Here is a 27833-nt window from a genome sequence, read left to right as displayed (position 1 = left end):
ACGCAGGTACCCCTTAAAACATTTAACTTCCAAAAGGAACTCCATACCTGTACCAGGCACTCAATTCCTGCTGCCTCCCCATCCAGCTCCACACAACCACTAATCTACTTTCTGATTCTGTAGGTGAGCCCATTGTGGTCACTTTATATAAATGGAATCACAGAATGTGTGGTCCTCTGTGATTGGCTTTTTTCATTTTACATGTCTTCAAGGTTCATCCATGCTATAGCATATGTCAGTACTTCATTTTTTGTTTAAAATTTTTAATGCTTAGTTTTGAGAGAGAGACAGAGCATGTGTGGGGGAAGGGCAGAGAGAATCTGAAGCAGGCTCCAGGCTCTGAGCTGTCAGCACAGAGCCCAATGTGGGGCTTGAACTCACAAACCGTGAGATCATGAAATGAGCCGAAGTCAGATGCTTAGCTGCCTGAGCCATTCAGGCACCCCAGTACTTCATTCTTTTTTCTGGTTGAATAAAATCCTGGTGTATGGATATATCACATGCTACTTCTCCATTTGGATTGTTTCCACCTTCTGGTTATGATGAATAATGCTGTTATGAACATTGTTTACAAGTTTTTGTAGACATATGTTTTCATTTCTCTTGGGTTTACACCTAGCAGCAGAACTGCTAAGTCTGAATGGTGGATTCTTAAATTTAGGTTTTTACTGACAAAATTTAAAAATGATTATAAACAATAAAAACAATTTAGAGTTGTATGAAGTAAAATTTCTTTCCTCATTCCAATCATACTGCCCCATGGTAAATACTGTTATCGTGAAGTTACAGTTCTGTTTCCTTCTAGGCTTGGTGTATGATATGTAATATTTCTTAGCCTGAAACATTCTCAAGACTGTGTTATAATTACATGCTGGCAGGGGAGAAAAAGCACTGGCTCCTGACGTCTCTGATCAAAGTCCTGGATCTACTACAAAGTATTTGTGTGACTCTGAGACCTTGGGCAAGTCTCTTAATTTTGCTGGATGTATTTTATCAAAAAACTAAGTATTTGGATGCAATCTTCTCTAACCCTTTCCTTCAATAAAGCATTCTATGATTTAATGATACCAAGGGCGTGAGGATATACTATTAGCTTTGAGTTTATTCACAACACGTGTTGCTTTCAATTTCTTTTTCTTTAGAGTCAGTATAAGGAATATTGGAGGAAGGGAATGGCGATTACCCTCACCTTGCCAAGCACTGACATTTACTCAGCATGCTAAGCAAACTTTCAGAGTGACTGGTGCTGAAAATAAAGTTCTTTTGCAAGTCTTAATCTGTGCCTTTTCCATCTTCTAAGTTTATTGAATTGATTTTTGTTTTATTACCTTTCACAGGGTCAATCAGACTTGTTGAGAGGTTTGCTTACTATGGACTTTGATCCCATTTATGAAAGTCTAGCAGTGCACGTTTCAATGACCCAACCCGTCTAAGACATGTTTGAGGCATCCACATATGATGTGCCTCTCCAAAGCATCTGGAATCGACATATGTAGAGTACAAATGAAACAGACCTTAACGAAAGTAGACAATACCTGGTACAGTGCACAAGAGGTGGGACAAAGAAAATCTGTTGCTGTGGCTTAACTCAGAAATCTCAGGGAAAAAAAAAAACTGCATGCATCACCTTTTCCTGAGACAATAAATGTGAAATATGATCTAGAGGTTCTTCTCCAACTATCAACTCTTCCATGCATTGCCCTCAGCCTATAGAAGAGCTTTCACTATATGTGAATTCCACCTTTGAAATGTGAGTCATTGTTCTAGGTGAACACCCACCATTTGTCATTCCAATGAATGTATACTAAGTGATCTTGTGTCACATGGACAAAACACAACATGGTTCTTACCCAAAAAGAAGTCACAGAGAGACACCTTGTTTTCATGTTACACAGAGTTACTGCTAGAGGACATGTGTGAATTGACTTGGAATGTTTTTGAGGTTCATTAATCCCCTGGCCATCATGGGATGGAGGTGCATGAAGAAGAATTAAAGATCATTTGCAAGCTCCTCATTTAGTAGCTGACTTTGGATGTAGCAAGAAGAAACGAAGGGTCTGAAGACTGCAACAACTTGAGAGGGTAGATGTGGGGTTAGAAAGAGCCTGAGTCTTGGACATATGTAGATTTCCACTTGTTGACCCTGGGAAACAGAGGGGACCCCTTGGTTCTCCACAAGAGAGGTTTCATTGAGCAGTTTTTGAAGGACATGAAATACATTAAAAGGCAGTTTAGAAACAAGGGAGAGAAGAAGCCAACACTATATGCCTAGATGGAGATTCAGGAAAGACAACTGGTAATGTAGAGTTGTGGTTTACAGGAGATCTTTGACCAGAGGTTTAAGGAAGCCTTGGACAATTAGATGCTAGCAGATGCCTGACGCATCACTGGAGAAGGCATCCATCTCCCTCCCCATCCTGATTCCCTACAGTCACTAACCCCATCCCTCCTATTATACTTTTTTAACTTTGGGGTTTTAAAAAGTAGATCATCTTCTGAAAAAAAGTTTAGTGTTCCAGAAATGGAATATTAAAGCTCCTCAACCAAGAAAAGTCTGTCTTTTTGGGTCTCTGCTGGGGAGAGTCTGGATTAGAGGTCGTTTTTATGGGCTGCAAGGGTCTCGGAAAAAAAGGTTCCAATATGAAAACCAGGTCAGGGAATCTGACTGGGACAGGAACAGAGCTGCTATGGATGACAGGAGGAGAAACAGGGATGGCAACAGTGCCTGCCACACACTGCCCAGTGGCTACAAGTCTGACCTAGGCAGAAAGAGCCAATGTGGACAACAGTGGAAACAGAAGGGTGAAGACAGTGATAAAGGTGAGGAGACTAAATTGCTTAGGAGTAATGGGAGTTTTGAGGGGAAACTGTGGGAAGAGGTTGTATTGTAAAAGTATGGAAATGGTTGTCCAGGATGACTCATGAATCACCAAGAGACTGCAAAGAAGGAGAGGAGAGTCTCACAATTCTGGCATTTATACTGTTGGGAAGCCAGTCAGAGACTTTTTTTTTTTTTTTTTTCAGTCACAAAACCCCTTCCTTCATACCCAATGCAGCCTAAGGCTTCCTTACAAGGACCACAGATTCCAGTGATAGCAAGATGTAAGAACTTATCAAGTAACCTATCATGTGAGAATAGGGAGAGCTGGAAGGAAATCTGAGCTGTCACTTGACCTTCAGATTTCACTTGAGAAAGGTCTGAATGCCTGAAAACCTATAAATACAAACCTGTAACTGGAGAAATAAGGATGAAATAAAAGGAGAAATAAGGATGGGTCCAAAATAAATAAGGTCCAAGTCTAACTAAAATTCACATAGGTTTGAAAAAATGCAATCCATAATAAATTTCTAGGCTTTTTTTTTTTAACATTACCAGTGGCTGTGAGTTATATCCACAAAAGAAACCCAATGGGCCCAGTGGTCCCTAAATCTGAGAGTAGGGTTGAACTATGTTGGATTATCTATCCCCACAAGTACCAACTGTATAATAGGCACTTAATACATATTTGTGGTCTGAGTCACAGTTTCCTCATTTGGAACACAGAAAGGTTGGAAAGAACAAGATCCTTGTAATTATGGCAGAGGCATAAGAAAGGAAGCAGAACATTAGAACGAATTTGTGAGAGACTGAAATAACAAAGATAAATTAGATTCTCCTTTTTTAGCCCCATTCCCATCCTCAGCCTTGGCCAATCCTTCTGTTGGTCAGGTTGTTCACTATAACACTTGGACCCGGAAAGGAGCAAGGGTTGAAATTTCACCAGAACTCTGTTTATCATGTCACATTTGGGTCCTGGAACATTTTGTCCTTCCTTCTGAAGAAGGGGAGACTTTTTAACATTTTGCTTTACATGAACTCTTTTTTTTTAATATGAAATTTATCATCAAATTGGTTTCCATACAACCCAGTGCTCATCCCAACAGGTGCCCTCCTCGATGCCCATCACCCACTTTCCCCTCCCTCCCACCCCCCATCAACCCTCAGTTTATTCTCAGTTTTTAAGAGTCTCTTATGGTTTGACATTTGAACAAAGGCTCTGCCTTGATTAGAGAGGCTTAGTATACCCTCCTCCCTTTTCAAGCAAACCATAAAAATCCTCTTTACCCTCTGATGTATTCATTTTCTCCGGAAGAGAGTGATTTTAGGTTTTAGTATTCAATTTGGAACACACATCCCTGCTGACTTAAAAAACCCTGTTCAAGAGATCCTTTAAACTTCATATGAGCTTAAGGTCTACAAAACTGAATTAAAGAGTTGAAATGGAAGATTTACTTTCTCTGCTCTGAGAGGTAAATTTTGATCCCTTAATCAAAACAAAATTCTGCATTCTAAAATACTTAGATCTCTATATATAAATATGAGTAGTCTTCCACAGCCCTTCCTCCCATAGGGCCAACCCTAAAATTTCATCTCCCTTTACAAGTTACTGGACTCAACATCAGGCTATGAATGAGAACAGTTTTTTATAATAGTCCCTTAATAAGAATTCATTCGCCTTTTAGCCTAAGGTATCTACTTAGGGTCACATAATATGTGTGTTTAACACACACACATGTTAACAATGTTAATGGAGGCACTTTATATTTATTTGGCATTGCTTTTAGCACTTTACATGCAACCTCATTAAATCCTTACAGAAACCCCAATAAATGGATACTACAATTACTGTTATTATATAGATGAGGATACAAAAACCCAGAGTTTAGTTGTCATTTTCTCCAGTTTATACAACTGGGGAGTTAAGGAGGCAGGATAACCCTAACACTCTAATTCTACAGTGCACATTCTTAACTATATAGTTATCTATCTATCACCTTATCTGTCTATCTGATTTTGACTATATTTAAGTGAGGTGTACTTTTTTTATTTCTCAAACAGAATATATTGAAATTTAACTACAGTTAAATGAGGAGTACTTTTTTCTCAAACAGAATTTAATACTTGAGGAATGTTATGTGTGATAAGAACAACATTCAGTGAATATTGATTACCTTTGGAAGCCCTGATTCTAGTACCAGCCTGCTTAAATTCAAATTCTATCTATGTTAACTTAGGTCACTCAATCTCTCTAGACCAAATTTCTTGACTTGCAGAATGGGGATGATAACAACACACGTCTTCCAGGATTGCCATGAGGACTAATGGGCTAATGTGTATAAAGTGCATCCTGGCAGGTAATAAGATTATATAAATAACAGTGACTATTTTTTTCTTCTTCTTCTTCTTTTTCTTCATCACCATCAGCATCAGCATCACCATCACCATCACCACTATTACTACTAATAATACATGCCATGAACCATTTTTGGCACAGGGAATGCAAACGTAAATGAAAAAAAACAAAAAATCTCATCTAATAAAATTAACGTTCTAAGTGTTAGGTCCTGATGTGCTTAGTTGCAACTAACTCATCCCACTGTTTGCATTTGCCAAAATATGCACCATAATTTTTCTATAAAATTGGAATAATCACACCTACCTCATAGGCTGTTGTGAAGATAAAATGAGTTAGTACATACAAAAATATGAAATAGTGTCTAGCACATAAAAGTACTCACTACATGTTAGTGGTTTTAATTAACATCTCTGCCATGGGTGTTAAGGCTTAATGTTACTCTCTTGATTCTTTCTGAGTTCCTATAATCTGTTGCTATAGTGATTTTGCACAGCATTTTCTCACAGCTACTTTGCCTCCAGAGAGGATTGCTTTAGAAATTATGCATATTCTTCAACCTCTTATTGCTACTCAATAACATAATGGTTACAAAAGAAAATATAAAGACTGCTCCCCAAACACAAAAAATACATACTTAAACTGAGGGGAAACATTCATAGCATCTCAGATAAATAATCTGGCTTTTTTTTTTTTTTTTTATAAAGCAACTAGATTGTTTCAATACAGAGTTATTTGAATATCACAGAATAGGAATTTTGGAATCAAACCAATCTGGGTTCATTTTCCAGCTCTTCTGATCCTCCTACTCTCAACCGACCGGGTGTGTTATGAAGAGTAAATGAGAGCTTTTGGAACAGGGTGAGTTCTCTGCTTTCCTCCCTCATTTACACTTATAATGTAATTTTAAATGCACTTTAAAAACTTTTCTTTTGAATTCTTAATGAAAGAGCGTCTCTTCCCTAACAATAATAATGAAAAAAAAAAGAGTGAAGGGTGACAATAAATGGCATGTTTTTAAAAAATGTGTCTACATACAGAATGCTTTAAATTCAAAGCAAGGGGTGCTTTTTTCCAGTGTGAACCCATGCATATATCACTTTGTGGAAAAAAGAAGCTATAACATGAAATGTGGGAAGAGCAGCCTCTGTAACTTTGTGGGAGTCAATTAATCTCTCCTTATTTTCCTTAATTCAAATTGGGCTTAGTGATCACCTACTTCAAAAAGGCAGTGGAGGCCTTTGAAGAAGCTGCTGCATAAACCGGGAAGGGGCTGTGCCTTATGAGCCATGCCCCAGAGGGTTTCCTCTCCAGGTTTTAATTAAAAATGAAGTTAAGAATTCTTTAAGATTATATCAGCCTTTTAAGGGCATAAGAAGGTCAATGATTTGTTAAGTGTCTTTTTTTTTATGGTGCTATTTCCCAGATTAAATTTTTTTTGCATAAAAATTTTTATTTTATTTTTTTAATTTTTGCATATATGTATATATATGCATACACACACACACACAAACACACACACACACACACACACACACACACACACACACACATATATATATATATATATATATATATATATATATATATAATTTATTGTCAAATTGGTTTCCATACAACACCCAGTGCTCATTCCAACAGGTGCCCTCCTCAATGCCCATCACCCACTTTCCCCTCCCTCCCACCCCCCATCAACCCTCAGTTTATTCTCAGTTTTTAAGAGTCTCTTATGGTTTTGCTCATTCAATTCTCTTTCAGGATCTGCAGATTGGTGGTGGAGTACATAGGCAATGTGGAGGACCGAGTGTGAAGCCACAGTGTGTGTGTGAGAGAGGGAGTAAGCCTCCGTGGGAGCGTAAATTTGGGTGTGGGCGTGCCCTGGTTAGAGTCCTGGCCCCTCCTCGAACTAGATCAAAGCCCGCACTCTGCAAGATTGTTGGGGTTCTTAGAAACAATAAGATGGGGTGTCTGGGTGGCTCAGGGGGTTGAGCATCTGACTTCGTCTCAGGTCATGATCTCACAGTTTGTGGGTTCGAGCCCAGCATCAGGCTCTGTGCTGACTGCTTGCTCAGAGCCTGGAGCCTGCTACGGATTCTGTGTCTCCTTCTCTCTCTGCCCCTCCCCCACTCACGCTTTATCTCACTCTGTTTCTCAAAAATAAATAAATGTAAAAAATTAAAAAAAAAAAGAAACAATAAGGTATATCTGTAAAATGTCTAGCTACTAATCTGTTTCAGACAGGGTTATTTTGTCTATATTCCTGAAAAGGCACATGCAGGATAGATACTGCTACCTGAGTAGATAAAAAGAAAAATTATCTCATAGAAGCATGAAGTCACATATAGCTTTAGACATATGCCACATTTTACAGGGAGCCTATACATGTATTAATAAAAGGAAAAATATGTGACTTTGCCTATGGTGACAAGAAGGATTGCTGCTAAGAGTGATAAAATCAGCATCAACAGCTTTCTTATGGTCTCAGGGGATGTACCTACGCCAACAAATATTTTTCACCTCATTTGTGATAGCACTAAACATAAATATAGATGAGCAAAAGACTTGAAAACAGAATGAGCATATGGAAACAATTAATAATGACTAATGTAGATATTGCCTCGATGAAAATTCACTTGCTCCATTTACCTTGATCCTTACAATAATCCTATGATGAGAAAAGCACAGATAGAATTATCCTCCCCTTTCTGATGAGTGAAATGGGCTTCTGATAAAGATGAAGGGGTTAGCTACATCCAAGTGACTAGTATGGCCAAAGGAAGGCCTCAAACCTAGACAGTCTGGACATATTTCCCCAGCTCCCCAATGCCATCAGGTTGCCACCACCTCAAAGAAGAAACCTTCTAGAATATGTTGCCCCCCTTTCCTTCCATTGAGTTTCTTTCCACAGAGTTTTACGTTTAAATACATTTATTGCGAAAAAAATACATTTATTGAGCACAAGAGTGCTCACTGTCTGAGAAGAGGTGATATAATCAGCTAGTGAATAACCCAAGCCAGAAAATTCTTGCCCTTGCAACAGTCAATCACTAAGTACCACCTATTTCATTTGTTAAATAATTCTGAATCCATTTATGTTTCTCTCTACAGATTCAGGTTAGTTCTTCATGATTTCAACTGTGGTGGATATGCTAATTAATCTCACTGCCTTCAGACACAGCTGACTGAGTGATTTTTCTAAAAACACAAATCAAATTATGTCCTTGCTCAGTTTTAAGTCTCTTCAACCAGCTCCTCACAGCTTGCAGGATAAAGTCAAAAATCTTCAGCTTGGCAAGTAAGGTCCTCTACAAACTGCAGCAGCCTGTGAACTGTAAAACTTCAAGACCCATCCAACAGCCCTCAGCCACATGGTAACACCATGAGTCCCAGAGTGCAGTGTACTTTTATACACTGTGGGGCTTAACTCTGGGCTGCACTTCTACTTTGAACACACTTCTTCCCTCACTGACCGAGGAGCTCAGTATCTTTCTGAAGACTTTAAGAAAATCAGAGCCAGAGTTAGATAGTTCCTACCCTTTTTACCTTTAGAGACTCGTGTACTTCTATTATAGCATTATTATATCTAGAAGTTATATCTGATTTTGGATTTACAGACTTCGAGACAGTTAAAAGATTAAAGGCCCACATAAATTTTCTATGATTTTGCAAGGAGAGAAAGCTTGCCAAAGACAGGCCACCATAACATATGGCTGAGGTCTTGAGAGACAAAGATACTGCTCTATGTTCCAAGGCTGGGAATGGCTTGAGGCTGCCAACTTTTTCTACAAAGGGAGTGACTTATACATGCATTCCAAGCTCTGTAGAAAATAGTTATAAGCTAGATTTGCAAATGGACCGCTGAGAAGGTAATGGTAAGTTTCCCATAAATAGCTTCTTACAAATATCAGGAATTGATAAAACAAGGTATGAGTGGAGAACATTTCTGTGTGTATGTGCACCTTGTGCAGAAGGGACAGTGTAAGATCATGCTTGTTCTATCACTACCTCTTACTCTAGTCTGATTTTAGTTACTTTAAGATTAGGAACACTACAGAAACTGAGAGCCTTTAGCCTATATACATCATAATGCACAGCAATGACTTCTTCATTTACATATCTTTGAACTGTTTGAGGAAAAGGATGGACGGTATCTTATTCACCTTTGAGTCCCCAGCATCCAGGATAATGCCTGGAACCTAGTAGAAATCCCATGAATATATAATCTTCAATGAGTGAAGATGTGTTATGATCATATAATATCTCAGAGTCCACTTCCTACCCCAAATCTGCCAATATACTTTAGTCTTCATCTGTTCTATCTCAGTATCTGTATATCAACTACAAAACAACAATAATTAGGACCACCTGTGTGAAAGGACAAATGAAAATGTGCCATATGTATTGAGAAAACAAAAATAGTATTCTCCTTGCCCTAGGAATATCAAAAGCTGAATAATTTACCATTCTCCCAAGTAGAAAAACCAATTACAACATCAAAAACTTTTTTTTTTTTAAGAGAAAGATGTACTGGATAAGCAGAAGCCCCACAGCAATCCCATTTGTGTTTCATAGAGCTCCAAATTTTAGTTTGATTCCAGGCTCTGGCTGTTTCTTGCTTTCATAAGGTCTGAAAAGTCAATTACTCTAAATATAATCTGCAGCCTTAGGAGCTGACACTTTGCCAAGTTGTTTATAGACTTTTCCTTTTCAACCTCTCTGTCTTCTTTTATATGATGTTACAGAAGTAATTGTGTATACAATTAATTCATTCCTGGATGTTTGCTATCAAATCAAAGTGCTGAAAATTTGGGTATTCTTATTGAAATGCACAGAATAGAGATGATTGGCTCCCCTTGCTTCTGCTGACTGGCCTCTGTTCTTCTGAATGCTGATTAGGGATTAAGCTGGTGCACATAATCAGGGTGGTTTCAGATGCTAACTTCCACAGGGCTAGCTCACATTCTAATCTATGATAGTAACATACATTCTAATCTACGTAGAGAAGATATACATTCATGAAGATAGTGGTTTGAGTTCCTTATCATTATAGAGTTGAATAAGAGCTTGTCTATCTAATTCTAAGTATTCATGTACCTCTGAGATTCTACAGATTATTAAGGTCACAGAGGAAAAAGCAAGCGATGGTGTCATAAATGGAACTAGAATCCTTGAACTTTTCCCTTGAATTAAAGGCTGCATTTCAAGAAACATGTGCTCAGAGTGGTGTTTTCCATTGCAGAGGAAGTCTATAATCTCTGAAAGGAATTACTCAGTTTTCAAGAACAGTTACCTAATGCATTAATAATACACTGACCATTGAGATAATTTAAGATGAAAGTGCTCACACAAAGTGAGCTCTACTCTCTGTAGAGAGCTGTCTGTAGAGCTCTTATTTGTGCCCATGCATAGATTCATTCACTCCTGGGGTTGTTTTATGTATCCAGTAAGACCTGAGTAAAGCACAGCTTTAACCATGATGTGTTCCCAAAACAGGGATCTGTCTGCTTGTCTGCAGATCTTGTTTCCATGTTTATTTAGTTGCTCGATAGCTTGGAGCTGCTGCTGTGCCAGACACTGTGCTAAGTGTTAGGGGGATAGCAGTGCACAAAACAGACATAATTCCACTCAGTGAGCTTGCAGCACAGAGTGTGAGATGGGAGTTTGGTTTTAAAATCATACAAATAAATGTATAATTATAAATTGCTTGAGTCTTATGAATAAAAAAAAAGGAAGACAATATAATAGGGACCAGATTTTCTCTTTCAGGGAGCTTCTCTGAGGAAGTGCAATTGAAGCTTCCATCTAAGATGACCAGAAGTTAACAAGGCAAAGTGTAAGAAGAGCTTTTCAGTTTGGGGAAAGAGCATTTGTGAAGCACTTGAAATAAAAAGAGATTTAGTGCATTTTGTGAATGTGAATAGTGTGATCAGCAAAGGGAAGAGTGAAATGAGATGTTTAAGAGGCAGGCAAGGGCTAGGTCATGCAGAGCTTGGATGCTGTATTAGTGACTTTGCATTTTAGACTAATGCAAAAGAAGAGAAAGAGATGTGATCTGTATTTTTAACAGATCACCTGGGTTGCACTGAGCATAAATCAGGAGGACAACAGCAGCAATGGTGAGACCAATTAAGAGGCTATTTATTGTATGTAGGTGGGAGATAATAGAGGCTTGGGTTCAAGTGGTGGAAATAGACGTAGAGGAATGTGAATAAATTGGAGATACATTTGGAGGTAGAATCAATAGGACTTGAAGACAGATTGGTGGGTGAGAGGGAGAAAAGGTTTAGGTATGAATCTCAAGTTTTGGCTTGAATAATGAGATGGGTAAATGTGCCATTTGCTGAGTTGGGCAAGTGTGAAAGGGGAGCAAAGTGGGGTGAAGTCAAGAATTTCAGTGTCAGTGTATTGATGACAATGCCACTAAAATGGGAGCATATATGTATATATATGTAGATGATTATATATGTAAATGCGTGTGACTTTTTTTTAAAATGAAGGATAAACTATGAAAGAAAAAAGAAGGAAGAGGAAAAAGAAGGGGACAGAATTAGACTAGAAAATAGAATTCCCAGTGGGGTGATGGAGGGTGAGGGTTGGAGACTGGTATATAGGATTACTGCAGGTATGTAATTTGAAAAAGACACATTCCACATTATACCATAATTTATCTCAATTTGGGAAAAACACAAAAAGAAACCCCATAGTCTTCATAATATAAATTACAGAAAGTAAACTGAACAAGAATTATATCTGGTAGATCTACATAAAAGGTGGATTCTGCAATTTGCTTATTGGTGAGTTTTAAGAGAGGGATGCATCAAAATTTCCAGTAGGATGCAAGAAATGCAACTTTTAGGGTTATCAAAAAAAAAAGCATGGATTAAAAAAAATCCATTGACACTGAGTCAGAAGGGAGATGAGAAGGCAGGATAAAAATAGAGAAAGGAGAGAAAAAGTTAAATGGGTGGAGAATTTTTCCAGCAAGCAACAATGTCTCTGCCATCAGGCCTATGCTGATGCAGGTGCTAATGAACCCCTGGGTTTGAATCCCAGCCCTGCCACTTAGTCCTAGATGATCTGGGGCATGTCAGGTGATTTCCAAGCCTCGATTTCCCTACTTGTAAAATGAAGACATTGATAACATCTGTCTCATAAGATGACTATCAGGGTTACAAGAAATAAATCTTAAGAAGTACTTAAAAAAATGCCTGGCACAGAGGAGAGCTCAGTAAGTGGTAGCAGTATGTCTAGCTGCTTACATAGCTGCATAGCTGATTACAGATGCCTAAATACCAGGAAGTCATTATTGTAGGTGTGTGTGCATGCGTACCTTCTCACTTCCCTATGGCTATAGTATCTTGGCCCTCTTCGTATCAAAATTGTCTGGTTCAATGTATCAAAAAGTAGTGTTTATAATTTGTTAAAAATATAAGAAGATTTAATTAATATTTATAAAGCATTTTTAAATGCTGTTAGGCTTTAATTGTTACAAATTAGTGAAAATGCCCTAGCTGATTATGTAGCCAAAAATATTTTTTCTCATGTATGTCTAGAGATGTTATGTATAATTAAATTTGTTATTTAACTGCTCTAGAAAGACCAATAATTGACTTTTAACTTTTTCTTTGGAAAAAAACAAAAACCGAAAAACCAGAGATGATGTTCTAAGGAGACCCTCTTGACCTATACATTTGCACTTTGAATTACTCCAAAATGCATATTTTCACAGTCCTAATTGTATTATGAAGACATATAAAGGTATTCTGAGAACATAAGTAGATAAGCACCTCATTATATGTAGGAACATCATGATTGAGATCTGATTTAAACAGAATTGGAAGTACCTTATGGAACACCAGATTCTCCTTTTATTATTGTCCTCTCTCTGGGAATTTGACAATTGTGTAAAGATGAGGTTTTCTTATTTAGCATACATATACTTTAGAATACTGATGCAGACTCATACTCTACCTTTAGACTTAGGATGGTTTGTTTACAAAGTTGTGGAAAGACTCAAAACATTCTAAGTCAAATCTGAACTCAGCATTTATTTGCAAAATCATACTGAGGGCAACGAGTTAACTTCTTTAAACTTTTGTTTTCTTATATAAAATGGTAGTAACTAAAGAGAATGTGGTAAATACCTACTGTAACATACCATAAAGGTTAAAATTCTTTGTGGTTAGATAGAACCAGCTAATTCTGTAGTTTGGGGCAAGATGTTTAATGCCTTAAGGAGTCAACTGAGTAGTGGTATTAATTTAATATTTTGTTAAAATATTAAATGGCAATAACAGTACCTACTTCTTAGGCTTTGTTATGCCTGGAGCATAGTAAGTGCTTATTAAACATTATTAAAAAATGCACTGCGTACATGCTCTTTTATACTTCTGTATGAGGAAAATAGAACTAATTAAATTCCAAAATTAACTCTTCTGGAAAAATATAGTTAATACCTTTTTAAAAATGCATGGGAACCAAGAACATTTGGAATATCATGTGATCATGTCTGAGTGCTCTGTGATCACACCAGGGGGGGAAAATAGGCAATGTTCTTAATTTCTCCCATTGCACCAAAGGAGCAGAACATCTCTCCACCGAGGAAGATGTCACGCGCAAGATAAGTGAGCAGAGGTGGATTCTACCCATTCATCGTTGTGGAAGCACATGCAATTCGAGAAGATGAAGTGAGGAAGCGCATGCAGTACCTGGTCATCTCAGAGTCAGGGAGCAGGCCTAGGTGGTAGTGGGGGTAGGGAGCTGAGAGAAGGAAGCTTTTGTCACACTCAACAGGGGAATAGTGCCTGGGAGAAGCAGGCTTATCACACAGTTTGTTCACAGTGCTGTAAACAGGTTCCGGAGGCCTGGTAATACAAGAGGAAGAGAAAGAGATGCACGGTTAGCACACGCACCGAACAACTGTGCAGTTAGCAGCATTTCGCCATATGCAAAAAGGAACACCCCAGATAGAGCCTTAGGTTTTGTTAGCCTTGGAGAAAAAGTATTTTTAAGAAACAGTATCTCTGCTTAGAAATCAAAACTTTGGCTGACATTGAGCATGATGAAAGTTCATATGCCAGATACGTCAATGGAGTCAAAGCCAATTTATAAATGCCATACCGTTTTGGATAATGCAGTCTGAAATAACAAACTTTGGGATTCTCTAACATGGCTCCTTTTAAAACTTGGGTTTCATCCTAATTGTAAACTTATAGAGACCTTCCTGAACCTGTTGGTCAGGATATCCTGTTATTTGTCACGGCACCCTGTTCATACTTCATAATATTTTTTCTGAGCATGAACTAATCTTGTTTGTTGCATTTAATTTATTATTATCACTCTCACTACACTAAATTTTATGAGAATGGAGGCTACATTTATTTTGTTAACCACTTAAAATAGAGTCAGTCCACATTTCATAAATATTTCTTGTATTCACACACAAATGAATAAACTGACAAAACTTGGCATACTTATATTGCAGTTTTGGGGGGTGTGGAGCTTGGCTTTACCTAGAAATCTAACTGCTTACATGATCTCAGTGATTCCTCTATATATTTATTCATAAATTGCCCCCAACAATTTCAGAGTTTTCTACCAAAAGGATAATCACTTTGGTAAAATTTCTAATAAATGAATTAATCTAGGGACACTAAAACATTATCTAAAATTGGAACATCTTTTAGTTGTTACAAACATGCATAATAAGATCAGATAAATTTCAGCTATAACTTTAGCCAAACATGCATGTACTACATACATAAAGTGCTTGGTTATTAAAAAAAAAATCTGATAACTCCATACCCCACTCTTTTTAAAATATTTGTTTAAGTTTATTTATTTGAGAGAGACGACAGTATTAGTGTGGGAGGGGCAGAGAGAGGGAGAGAGAGAGAATCCCAAGCAGGCTCCACAGTGTCAGTGTGGAGCCCAACATGGGGCTCAAAGCCACAAAACCAGGAGATCATGATGTGAGCCCATGACATGAGCCAATCAAGGGTTAGATACTCAACTAACTGAGCCACTCAGGCGTCCCTATACCACACTCTCACACATGGTCTGATATTGCCACCAATATCTTCCATTTAAGGTAAGAATTAAAAGATCCAAATGTAAATGGAAGAACTATCCAGAAGTCTGAGTGGGAAGGTAAGGAGGAGGATAGGAAACAGGGCAATGTCCACAGGGCCAGACCCAGGTGAAGGAGAGAGTAGCCCGTTGGGGCCATGAGACATCAGAGACAACAAGTGGTGGCCCTATCCCTAAGCAAGGGTATGGGAAGTGTATGTGGTGAACTCAGCGAAGGCACAGTCCATGTTTCTGTAGATCCAGACCTCAAACTGGTCCCTAATATCTTATAGTTGCTCAGTCAATACTTCCTGAACAGAACAGGGGAGAAAAGAGGACAAGCAAAGCATTAAGAACAAACTTTACCTAATTTATAGCATTACTGTGGGCCAGTCATGGCTTAGATGCACTATCTAGAGAATTAATTTCTTCCCTAACACAATGCCTTCCATGACATACAGGAGATGCCTTGACCTGTAGAAGGGCTGAGGAGTGGACAGGAGTAATCCAGAAGCTTATTTTGTCATTCAGAATAACTATATCCCAGTGGTAACATCAGGTGCTTTATAATGAAGTTGGCTTATTCTATCCCAGTGACTAATAAAATTACATTTACGGAAGCTAGTATGTATTCTTGTTCAGGCAAGTGTTCCATTTTCAGAAAAACCTAGTTTGTCAATTTCTGTTTATCAATTATATAGAGTTCACACAATTCACAATGACAAACACCAGCACTTTAAAAAAAGCAGCTGCAAGATCATTCTTAAAAAGTGGTTTTTTTTTTATCAGTTTTTATAAGAAATTTACACTCTGTGAAGTGCTGTAAAAGGAAAGATACTTATCCACTGAAATATGTATTTTAAAACAGATCTGATACTGTTCTTGAATTTTGAGAAGGATCTGTTTTGCTTTGTTAATATGCTCAGCTTTATGAAGATTTATGTATGTTTCTGAGGGTTTTAGAGACAGAGAGACCCATGATGCCAGTCAGATAAAGAAAATTGGTTTGAGGGCCCCTGGATGGCTCCATTTTCAGCTTAGGTAATGATCTCACTGCTTGTGAGTTCGAGCCCCATGTAGCGCTCTGTGTTGACAGCTTGGAACCTGGAGCCTTTTTCGGATTCTGTGTCTCCCTCTCTCTCTCTCTGCCCTTCCCTGCTTGTGCTTTGTCTCTGTCTATCTCAAAAATAATAAACATAAAAAAAAAAAAAGAAAATAGGCTTGAGAGATCACAGTTTTGTCTGAACCAAAAATGTGGTTATCCACACAAAACCTCATCTTGAAAAGACTTTGTATTAATAAAATGCATAAATATCAATTAAATAAGATAGGAGGAGGAGTGTATGAACTCTCTGGGAATTATTCTGTGTAAGTTAGCACAAGAAGACATGACACTCTCTAAATTTTCCACTCTACAATAAGAGTTGCTGTGGCAGAGATGGCTGGATTGTCTCCCAAACATCCATTTACTCTTTTTTTTTTCTTATTAAGTGAAAGCCAATTTTCCACTAGTCACTTTTCCTGTAGTAAAACTTTATTTCTCAGCCTTCCTTGTAAATAAATGTGGCCCAGGGAAAATGTTCAGCCCAAGGTAACTGGAGCAGAAGTGTTGTGTGGGATTCTGCTGATAGCTGCCTAAAGGGGAGCTGACTTAGCTAGGACCCCTGTGATTTTGCTCTTTCCCATTTCCTCCCTCTACTGACCTAGAGCCTAAATATAATCGCTGGAGCGTCAATGGTTATCTTGGACCATGAAGCAACCTGAGGATAAAAAGAAACAACAGACAGTGGAGCATAATGGTCACTGTGTCACTCACTGATGATAGCGAGAAATAACCTACCACTTCTGGACTTCCTACCCTGGATTTCTTTTATGTGAGATAAAATATGTTTATGCTCGTGTCGTATTTTTGTTATATAAACAGGATTTCATGTTAACAGATATACTCCTGAAAAATGTAAGAATGATAATCTAAAACAAGGAGATAACTATAGTAGATACGGTCTACCATAAGGGCCTGATACATTCAATTATGTCAGAGGTACATCTGTCACCTTTTGTATACACAGAAAAATATAAAGAACTCTATTTTCTGGCTTTGTTTAAAGGCTGTGACTGTTTAGAGAACTCGCTGTGTCTCTATTAAAAAATATTATATGTAGGGGCACCTGGGTAGCTCGGTCCATTAAGCATCTGACTCTTGATTTCAGCTCAGGTCATGATCTCATGGTTTGTGAAATCAAGCTCCACATTGGGATCTGTGCTGTCTGTGGAGCCTCCTTGGGATTCTCTCTCTCTCTCTCTCTCTCTCCCCCCCTTATTATAAATGCACATGTGTGCTCTCTGTCTCTCTCAATATACATACATATATATATATTAACTGATCTAAACTGCCAGTACAGTGCTTAAGAATAAGGGAATTGATCACTGGGTTATTTGTTTCCCATTGATCAGTTCCCTTATTCTTAAGCATATATATTCTTAAGTATATATATATATATATATATATATATATATATATATATATATGTATATACATGTATATATATATACATGTATATATATGTATGTATATATATATATGTATATACATGTATATATATGTATGTATATATATGTATGTATATTGAGAGAGACAGAGAGAGAGCACACCTGTGACTATAGATGCTGGAGAGGATGTGGAGAAACGGGAACCCTCTTGCACTGTTGGTGGGAATGCAAATTGGTGCAGCCACTCTGGAAAACAGTGTGGAGGTTCCTCAGAAAATTAAAAATAGACCTACCCTATGACCCAGCAATAGCACTGCTAGGTATTTACCCAAGGGATACAGGAGTACTGATGCATAGGGGCACTTGTACCCCAATGTTTATAGCAGCACTCTCAACAATAGCCAAATTATGGAAAGAGACTAAATGTCCATCAACTGATGAATGGATAAAGAAATTGCGGTTTATATACACAATGGAGTACTACTTGGCAATGAGAAAGAATGAAATATGGCCCTTTGTAGCAACATGGATGGAACTGGAGAGTGTTATGCTAAGTGAAATAAGCCATACAGAGAAAGACAGATAGCATATGGTTTCACTCTTATGTGGATCCTGAGAAACTTAACAGAAACCCATGGCAGAGGGGAAGAAAATAAAAAAAGAGGTTAGAGTGGAAGAGAGCCAAAGCATAAGAGACTCTTAAAATCTGAGAACAAACTGAGGGTTGAGGGGGGGTGGGAGGGAGGGGAGGGTTGGTGATGGGTATTGAGGAGGGCACCTTTTGGGATGAGCATTGGGTGTTGTACGGAAACCAATTTGACAATAAACTTCATATATTGAATAAATAAATAAATAAATAAATAAATAAATAAATAAATAAATAAGAATAAGGGAACTGATGACTTCTTTTAGGTCATAAAATATTTTCATGATGATGTCATTTCAGTTAACATTGTGCCTAGGAGGGCTGATTTAATGTTCTCAGTCTGCTGTTGACTTGACAGATCAAGAAAATGATGTTAGCAGTTTTCTCTAGTCCTTTCACCTCAGTAGAACTATATTTTGAAACAAATTATCAGAATCAAAGCTGGCTAAATATATGTATTAAGGAAAAAATCCTACATGTATTATACTCAAGTAAATTAAGAGGAAAAAATTTACTCCCTAAACACTACAATAAATTCAAGACAAGGTCCTGTACCTTGTCCAGTGTTGAACTCTTAAGACCTTTACCTATATACTTCTGGAATCATTTTATAGTCATAATATTATTTCATGACTCACATATTTAGTAGATTTGGTGTCGGGGGAAGGCTTAGATAACTTGAATTTTCAAAAGAGGACCTCTTATCTTTTCCTGCAGTCACTTCCAGAATTTTTTTGTGGTGGATTGATTCCTTGCCCAGGCTTAATTACTCATGATTCAAAGTCTGATCAAAGCAGAGATACAGCTACTGATAATGCAGGCTCATTTATACCTATCGTTCAGTCTTTCATCCTTTATGTATTTACATGTTTTGTTCAGTCACTGGCTATCAAGTAGACATTTCAAATCCAGTTTAATTGTAAGAAGACTTGGTATCTCAGAAGATGGGTAGATGAAAAATGTCAAAACATAACGAAACACTTGACAAACCTGACAGAACCTTCTTGCAATATTCACAATGTTCTCTTGCAACCACACAATCAGATTAAAAATAGCAGTGAGAATGTCCTTTCGAGTGGCCTAAAAATTGAGTTCATATTGGAAGATTTCTGCCTGCAGATTCATTACTGTCCTAAGATTCTACCATGTCTTATGTACTATATAGGCCACAGTACATACCCAGTAAGTGCTATAAGCTATAGTCTGAGCATAGGAAATGGCACACAGTAGGTACTTGAGAAATATTTCTTTGAATAAATGGATTTTTTTAAACCATTCTCCATTGAGAGCAATGAAAAAAAAGTATTTCTGGCTCTTTCAAGGAAGTCCTAAGTTATTCTGAATCTTCTACGTACGTGTAAAATCTTGGGCCATCATTAATTCTCACAGGTTATCCAGAAGGACAGAAACCCCTATGGTGTCAGAAACTGGCAGCTTTAAGTGCTTGGTGTACATGGTTCACTCAATCTCCAGGGACAGGTTTCGTACACCTGCAAGCCTGGCCACAGCAACGCCTGCCTGCTGTTCCCACAAGAGTCATCTCACAGGCACAGGGCTCCAGGAAGACTTCTCAGGACTGGGGTCCAGAAGTCTTAATGCCAGCAGTCAACATTCTTAGCATTTCCCTGCAGTGCATATTCTCTGTGACCTCTCCACCAGACAGACAAGAAACACCAGGTTATGAGCTGTTATTGGAATCTGGGTGGCAGGAACAGATGCCACCATCACTTCACATTTATTCAGTGAAGAAGTGCCATGGCGAAATGACTTCAGGCAGTGTGACTTAGCCAGTCACAAATTGAAAGAGCCTGTTTATCCTATTACAAACCTCAAAGTTGCCTAGGTCAGAAGGTAACGAATATGAAAATCCAATCTGAGGCACCTCCTGTTTCTCTTCTTTCTGTTAATGCCCCCAGAAAAGGGGAAAAGTAGTTAGAGATATTAGTGTAATCTCTAAGTGAATTTATAAACAAATCATTTATCTTGCTGTCCACTTATCAGGGCCATAGATAAATGGCTTTGTAGTCTCCAGTGTTCAGCCATCAGCATTTATTTGCATATCTATGGGTTTATAATTGCAGGCTCTTATAGCATATAATTAGCACCCCTGGCCCTTGGCGACCTCTCTTCTCTGAAGTCCATTAGCACTTGCTATGTGTTCAGCTTCCTTGGCATTTTCAATTGTTAATCCACAATGATGGTATAGACAGAGGTGCTTCATCTAACCTTCTAAGAAAAACTACCCTGTCTGCAACTGCCTCTTCCCATTTGCCCCATTGACTCCAACCTGATTCAGTCCCTTACTTAGCCAAAGCGCTTAGACCTGGAGTGTGACTCTGCCTTTGCACCTAGAACCTGTAGGACCTTCAGGGTTAGGGTTGGGGAGGAAAAAAAAAAAGCCTAGGCCTATTGGATTCTGCTATTAAATGTGAATAAAGGGGCAGAAAAAGAAATTATCAGCTGGTAGCGTGTAGAGGGTAGCTGCAGCTGTGTCCACTATTTATAGCGAGCCAGACTGAAGCTTCCCAAATTTTGTTGCCAAAGCATCTAGAGGTTCCTTGAATCTAGCAAACAATCTGGGTTTACTGTCTAAGGGGCTTATTAGGGCTCATGCTATCGAATTTCTCTGTTGGCTCCCATATGATATTACTTGTATGATGAAAATCAACTACCACCTCCCACCATATTCCTTTATGGGAGCTTAGGTCATATCTCTTGCTTTTAATCAAAAGAGTAAAAATAAAGCAGGCACTCTGTTTGTTTGTTTTTACTGTCCTTTTCAGATCACCTCAAATTATGCCACTCAAAGACAAAGATAAAAAACCTTTACCCCGTATGTGATTCCAGAGTACCTGAGACCAATACCTAACTGATCCTGTCTTTAAATTTTTATTCATTATGAATTCTTTTGCATTAATTTTATTTCCTAAAATATTGCATAAATTTTTTTTTTAAGTTTATGTATTTATTTTGAGAGAGACAGAGACAATGTGAGCAAGGGAGGGGCAGAGAGGGAGCGAGAGAGTGAATCCCAAGCAGGCTCTGCTCTGTCAGCACAGAGCTGGACTTTGGGCTCCAACTCACAAAATCATGAGATCAAGACCTGAGCTGAAACCAAGAGTTAGATACTTAACCGACAGAATTACCCAGGTACCCTAGCATTAAAATATTATCTTAATTACAGAATTTTGGTGCCCCCTTAAATTTTGTGCCTGATGTGGTACTTTACTTGCTTCACCCTAGTCAGAACTCCGTATCAGAGACAATAAATGTTTAACACGGCGATGACAGTGATTGTGAATACACCTCTGTATAGCACCTGAAGGTAGTTCAAATGGATACGACTTCATTCCCTTAGAAATAACAGTAACAGTGACTCACTTTATTGAGTTTTCCAGTCTCCATTAAAGAGACTGCTTTCAAAACCCAATAGCCATCTCAGGCATGGCCTTTCCCTCATTATACTGTTATATTTAGTGCAAAGGGCTCCCTCCTTCTCTAGACTATTAGCTCTCAGAGGATCAGGGCCAAATCTCATTTATCTTTGTTTCTATATAGCTTTCCTGATTGTAAGAATGTATGAATGAGGTACTGTCATAGGAATGAAACAAATCTGTGGGGGGGGGGGAGGGGTGGGGAAAAGGACTGGTACTTTTTATTCTCTTTTCCTGAGCTAGAGTTAAAAGGAAGAGTCTAAGGGGTACATAGGTGGTTCAGTTGGTTGAGTGGCCAACTTAGATTCAGGTCATGATCTCACCGTTCATGAGTTCAAGCCCCACATCAGGCTCACGGCAGTGATCCTCTGTCCTCCCATCTTTCTCTGCCCCTCTCCCTCTTGCGCACACACTCTCTCTCTCTCTCTCAAAAAAAAAAAAAAGTGTCTAAAATTGAAGTAGGAAGGATTTGGGTTATATATCTGAATCCTTTTGACCATAAATCTGTCATATAGAATGATATAGATGAATCTGAAAACTGCTTAGATTTTCCAACCCTTATCCTGCTGTGGCCTTCCCTGGCAGCTCTAAATGGAAAGGTAGCATCCAGGCTTATATTCTCTACAGGTCACAGAACCACACCATATAATGATGGTTGCTGGAATGCTAAGGGCTTGGGTGCTCAAGCATCTGGTATATTACTTGGGATAATTTGGAGGCAAAGGTTTTTTTTTTTTTTTTTTTTTTTTTTCCTTACAAGGGTGCCCCATGTCCCCTTTTACATACAATACAGTATTTTGGGGCCAAGGAATTGGAGAAGTAAGCAAAAAAAAAAAAAAAAAAAAAAAAAAGATTGAATTCTAGGCCTGGGATAATTGGTTTTAAGGACAAAATTGTGGGGAGCCTAAAAGTAATTAGGGGATAAAAGAGAATACAGAACCAGGCTGTGAACTACATGGCCCAGCAGGTAAACTGGACATTATAGTGAGAAGGATTAAAGAAGAGGCTGACTTTTCTTACACTGAGCAGCAAGAAGAAGAATATTAGCCATTTGGTGAAGGTGCTATCACAGCTTAAAGAATAAAATAGAGAGATACAGGGAATGAATTGGTCTAGATCGTTTGTAAGAGCCCCTTCATCCACCTAATTCTAAGTACCATCAGGACTTCTGCCTCTGAGTAGATGCCTATTTGCATTATACTTCCTTAGCTTTTCTAAAACATAGCTTCTTTATTTTAATGATATTAAAAAGACTTCTCTGTATACCAACAAAGTTGTAAGCTGTAAAATTATACATAGATGTAAGTTATTACAAAACAGTGTGGTGAGTGGAAAGAAACAGAGCTAGGTTTCACTATGGCTTTTCCAATTTTACCTTCAGTGGTCTGTAATTTCTTTTTTTTTTTTTTTAATTTTTTTTCAGCCTTTATTTTGAGAGACAGAGTGTGATCAGGGGAGGGGCAAAGAGAGAGGGAGACACAGAATCCAAAGAAGGCTCTAGGCTCGGAGCTGTCAGCACAGAGCTTGACATGGGGCTTGAACCCATAAACTGTGAGATCATGACTTGAACCAAAGTCAGATGCTTAACTGACTGAGCCACCCAGGTGGCCCAATGTAGTTTCTTAACTTCCCTGACCCTTACTCAGCATTTTCATCTGTAAAGTGGGGAGAGTAATGCTGACTTGAGCTGGGTGTGAGAAACAAAGAATGAACATAAAGCACCCAGCTCAGTGCATGGGACTCACTGTGAGTTTACCAAATAGTAGCCAATATTATCTTTATTGTTGTTTATTTTTTAAAATAAATTTGACATGTAACATTTTGCACAATGTGTTACTCTGATACATTGATACACTGTAATGTGATTACTGATGTAGTGATATTTATCACATTATGTAATTATAGTACACTATTACTGTCTATACTCGTTATACCTTGCATTAGGTCTCTACGGCTTATTTACCACTCATTACAGGGTTGTACCCTTAAATACTATCACTCTTATTCACCCTCCCCAACTCCTGGTAACCACCATTTTACTCTCTGTTTTTGTCTCAATTATTACTTTCAGGCACTTATGTGCACAGGACTGCCTAGCCTCTGAGAATGAGGCTCTCCTATCAGGTACTCCACCAATTAGCTGGTTAATGTCTTGTGGATTCTCTACAAGAGAGTAAAACAAAATAGTAGCAATCTGTGGTTTTCAGTACCACCAAAGGCACTGCATAATTTTGCCTTCTAAAGACTCATTTTGCTCCTGATATTGGAAAGGTAATTGATCCTCAGTCATAGCCCTTCAGGTTGATGCACTCTTCACCTGAACTTCTCAATTATTTTCATTGTCTCTAACAAGATATCATCTCCAACTCTAACTTGTAGCTGCACCTTCATAGTGAACTGTTTTCCTGTATGATTCATGGCTGTGGTATCATGTCAAATCATTGGGACATAAGTAATTTGTTATTAGCAATAGTCTATGTACCATAATCTATAAATATATACCTTTAAAAACAGAAAGTAGGATCACTTCATGATTTTCTCTACATTAACATCACTCTCAGTTATATTTTATTATGTTTGCTTATTGAGGAGAGAAATGGGAGAGCCCAAGCTGCACCATTTAAAGTCATTTTGAAAGTTTTCAATTATTAAGGTGTTTTATTCCTTCAAAAGATTCTTGGGTTTCAACAAAGTTGGGCTCTCTCATGACTGTGGGTTATAAATTGTTCATTCAATGTTTTATTGAAATAAGAAGTTGAAAGTTGATGACCTTGACGATGGTGTGTATAACAAGTACAATTCCAAAGAGGACAGGACTCACCATATCTTGGTATTGGGTGAGTGTGTCCAGCTACAGTAGTATTTTTGTGGCATTCTGAAAGATTTTGAAACAAATACTATCTAAGATGCACACAGTCAGTGTCATGGCTAGACCAAAGGCTTTTGAGATTTGAATTATTTAAGGTTCATTACGTCCTACCACAGTGCTTATATTCTTATATTTTTGTAAATCTAGTTTTAAAGATTTTTTTCTTCTTAATTGAATTCATATGATAAAATGTATCTATGATAGTTATCTAGCATCCTGATGGAAAAGAATTTTCTAAGCATAAAATCGATGGAAGAAATTGCATAAAAGATGAGAGAGTAGACTACATAAAAATTTAAAACCACTGAAGTAAAATAAGATGTTATAAACAAGCAATAAGCTGGGAGAGCATCTTCTCAAGTACATTTATCAGTATTTTTAAGATGCTCCTACAGTTCAGTAAGATAAATCCTAAATTTTCAATAGAAAATAGACAAAGGCATTTAACATCCAATCACTAAAACAATACAAATGACAAACAGACATACAAACATAAATGTTTAACCTCACTAGGAATAAGAGTAATGCAAATTAAATGCTATGCACCCCTGGGCTTGTTTAAAAATAATAAAGGATTTTAAAATCGGTAAGTCACAATTTAGTTGTGGCATGGCGAGACAGACACTCATATTGCCGGTGCTATGGAGTGTTAAACTCCCTTACAACACTTCAAGAAAGCAATTTGGCAACATATTTCAGAAGTTTTAGAAGTAATCCTGCCCTTTGGTTAAGCAATTCTACTTGTAGTGTGCAATCCCAATAAGAAAATAAAAATGTGGACACATGGTTCCACAGAGAGAAACTCATTGTGGTTTGTTATAAGAAAAAATCAGAACAAAAGTAAATAATCAAAATGTCCAAAAAGGAGACAAAAGATGTAAAATGTAAGATATACCCACAAGACAGTTTCTTGTTTAGCCATTAAAGATTCACAAAAAAATTCTAATGATATAGGAAAATGCTTTCTTTTACAATGTTGAATAAAGTGTGGTGCAAAATTGTAAATGGGACTGTGGACACAGTGGAGTTGAAAACACCGAATTCTCCTAAACTAAGAAAACATGAAAGAAACTGCCTTATAGAGTAGGGATTGGGGCGGGTTAAAAGAGGGTTTCTAGGAAGTGGTAATAAGTACATAGCACATGCAATGTTAAAGGGAATCTAAAAACATGTCCCATTCAGGAAGTTTATAAAAGGCTTGAGTAGGAGACAAATTTGAGAAGGTAGGTAGGTCTTGAGTACAAGCGTAATATCCACTGGTGATGGGAAGTCATGGAAGTTACTGCTCTTCCCACTGAATGCAATGGAATTTCAATCATTTTTACTGTTCCTTTGTACATTCATTCATTTCATTTGATAAATATTTACCAAAAACCTACTCTGTACCAGGCCCAGAGAGAGGTATTGTATGTATATGTATACACACACACACACACACACACACACACACACACGTATAGTATATATACACACACACACATATATATGGTTGCGAATAAGATAAAATGTTCCCTCTGCTAATTGAGCAAAATCTTGTTGGCAAGGAAATTTGATTGCAAGGAGCAGAGAGACTTATTTGAGCTACTGCAGGTGACATGTGTATGGAAACTCAGGAAAAGCTGAAATGGCAGAGCTCTGGAAGAGTGAGATATAGTGAACTGTTATCTAGAGCATCCCCATCAAGATGACACCTTTTCTCTTTGTGCTACTTCCTTCTCCTTTTTCTGGCCATGACCTTCTCTAACTGGCATTTTATAAATGAGACACTCTCCATCACACTGTTCGTGCTGCTCTGAGTTTCTGCTTCCTAATAACATCAACTTGCACACAACTCATGATAGACCCTGTGGCCTCCTTTTCATCATTACCTATTAGCTTCATTTTTCACTGATAGGTGTGCATTCAGGCTGCCTTTCAATTAAAAATCCCTGAGAGAGAATATGATAGACTCCGTTCACTTTTTTTTTTTTTTTCACTCAATCACGTTGCTGGTCACTGGCTACCCTTGGGATTGGCATACTTTGGGTCAAGTACACACCCTGTCCATTCGCTGGGGGAGGAGCCACCTGACCCTTTTGTTTCTGCCCTTTCAATAGAGATTCAGGCAGGGCACAGTGGTCTGAGGTGAGCTGGGCATTCCATTCTGCTGGTGTCCTTAGATTTGGCCTGATGTCTAAGTAAACACACCTTCATATTTCCAGCTAGTATTGTTCAAAAATGGTACAGAGAAAAAAGTAAGGCTATTCTTTGGATGCAAATTTGTAAACAAAAAAGTCTGAATAATAAAAAAACATGGAAAACATCACAAAGGTGCCCAAAATAAGGTCCAAAGCTGAATTATCTCCCTAGGGTTTCTTTCTATTAATCATGGTATTAAAACATAATCTTACAGAACTAAATATTTACCTCTACAATAATCATTTTCTTTCCTCAGAGGCTTCCAGATTATTTATATTTGTAACATCTAAACCAAAGGTTTCTGGATCTGATAAGATCTTGAGTTTTTAAATTCACACCTACATAAAAATTTCTAAATATGTTTAGCCAAATCATATCTTCTAAAATAGAATGCAAAATGTTAATTTCACTATATATTTCTGTATGCCAATTTTACATTATTAATACAAACTCTGTAGGGGAGAAAATACTTTACACCTTTAACTGGAAGAAAGCTCAGCTTGAGTAAAACAGTAGCTCCTAGAAGGAAAAATAATGTTCAAATATAATCCTGTACTTATCAACGGGAAGGATGATGTGGCTTTAACCAAATCACTTAGATGGATTTCTTTCCCATCCCTTTGCAATGATACATTATCCTCTATCTTATGCAGCTGTTACCATTTACTCTTCTGGGCCTCTTATTGCAAGCAGGTTATAAAGATTGTCTTGTGGCCACGGAGGAAGGATAAGACATCCATAAGAACAAGAGATTGCTGTAGCATTACCTTGCTGTCTTTAGAGAGGACTGCCTTCTCAGAAGCACTTCTACCGGGATTTCAGACCAAGACATAGACTGAGGTCATAAATACCCTGGAGTTTATGCTTCACATTACTTCAAAATTTACATATATTGGTCCCTTCTACCAACCTTATATTTGCATATGTAATACATCAGTTGTTCCTGGTTCCTAAGAAGTGGCTCACTCCTATTT

General features: G+C 37.8%; 1 protein-coding gene across 29 annotated transcripts in view; it reads right to left on the bottom strand.

Moving 5' to 3' along the window:
• The window catches only part of DLG2 (discs large MAGUK scaffold protein 2), a 2060218-nt gene that overhangs the window by 430708 nt on the left and 1601677 nt on the right, over positions 1-27833 (bottom strand). For 24 of the 29 annotated variants that reach the window (XM_045483773.1, XM_045483776.1, XM_045483777.1 and 21 more), the window contains one exon: positions 13883-14038. The exons of the other annotated variants lie outside the window; for them this stretch is intronic. In XM_045483773.1, coding sequence (XP_045339729.1) covers positions 13883-14038 — 156 coding nt within the window. The remainder of the gene's footprint in view (positions 1-13882; positions 14039-27833) is intronic. 29 annotated transcript variants of the gene reach the window in all.

This window comes from Leopardus geoffroyi, chromosome D1, assembly GCF_018350155.1.
Source record: "Leopardus geoffroyi isolate Oge1 chromosome D1, O.geoffroyi_Oge1_pat1.0, whole genome shotgun sequence".
Taxonomy (NCBI): domain Eukaryota; kingdom Metazoa; phylum Chordata; class Mammalia; order Carnivora; family Felidae; genus Leopardus; species Leopardus geoffroyi.
Note: the sequence above shows the minus strand (reverse complement) of the source record. Positions and strands in the feature narration are given on the sequence as shown.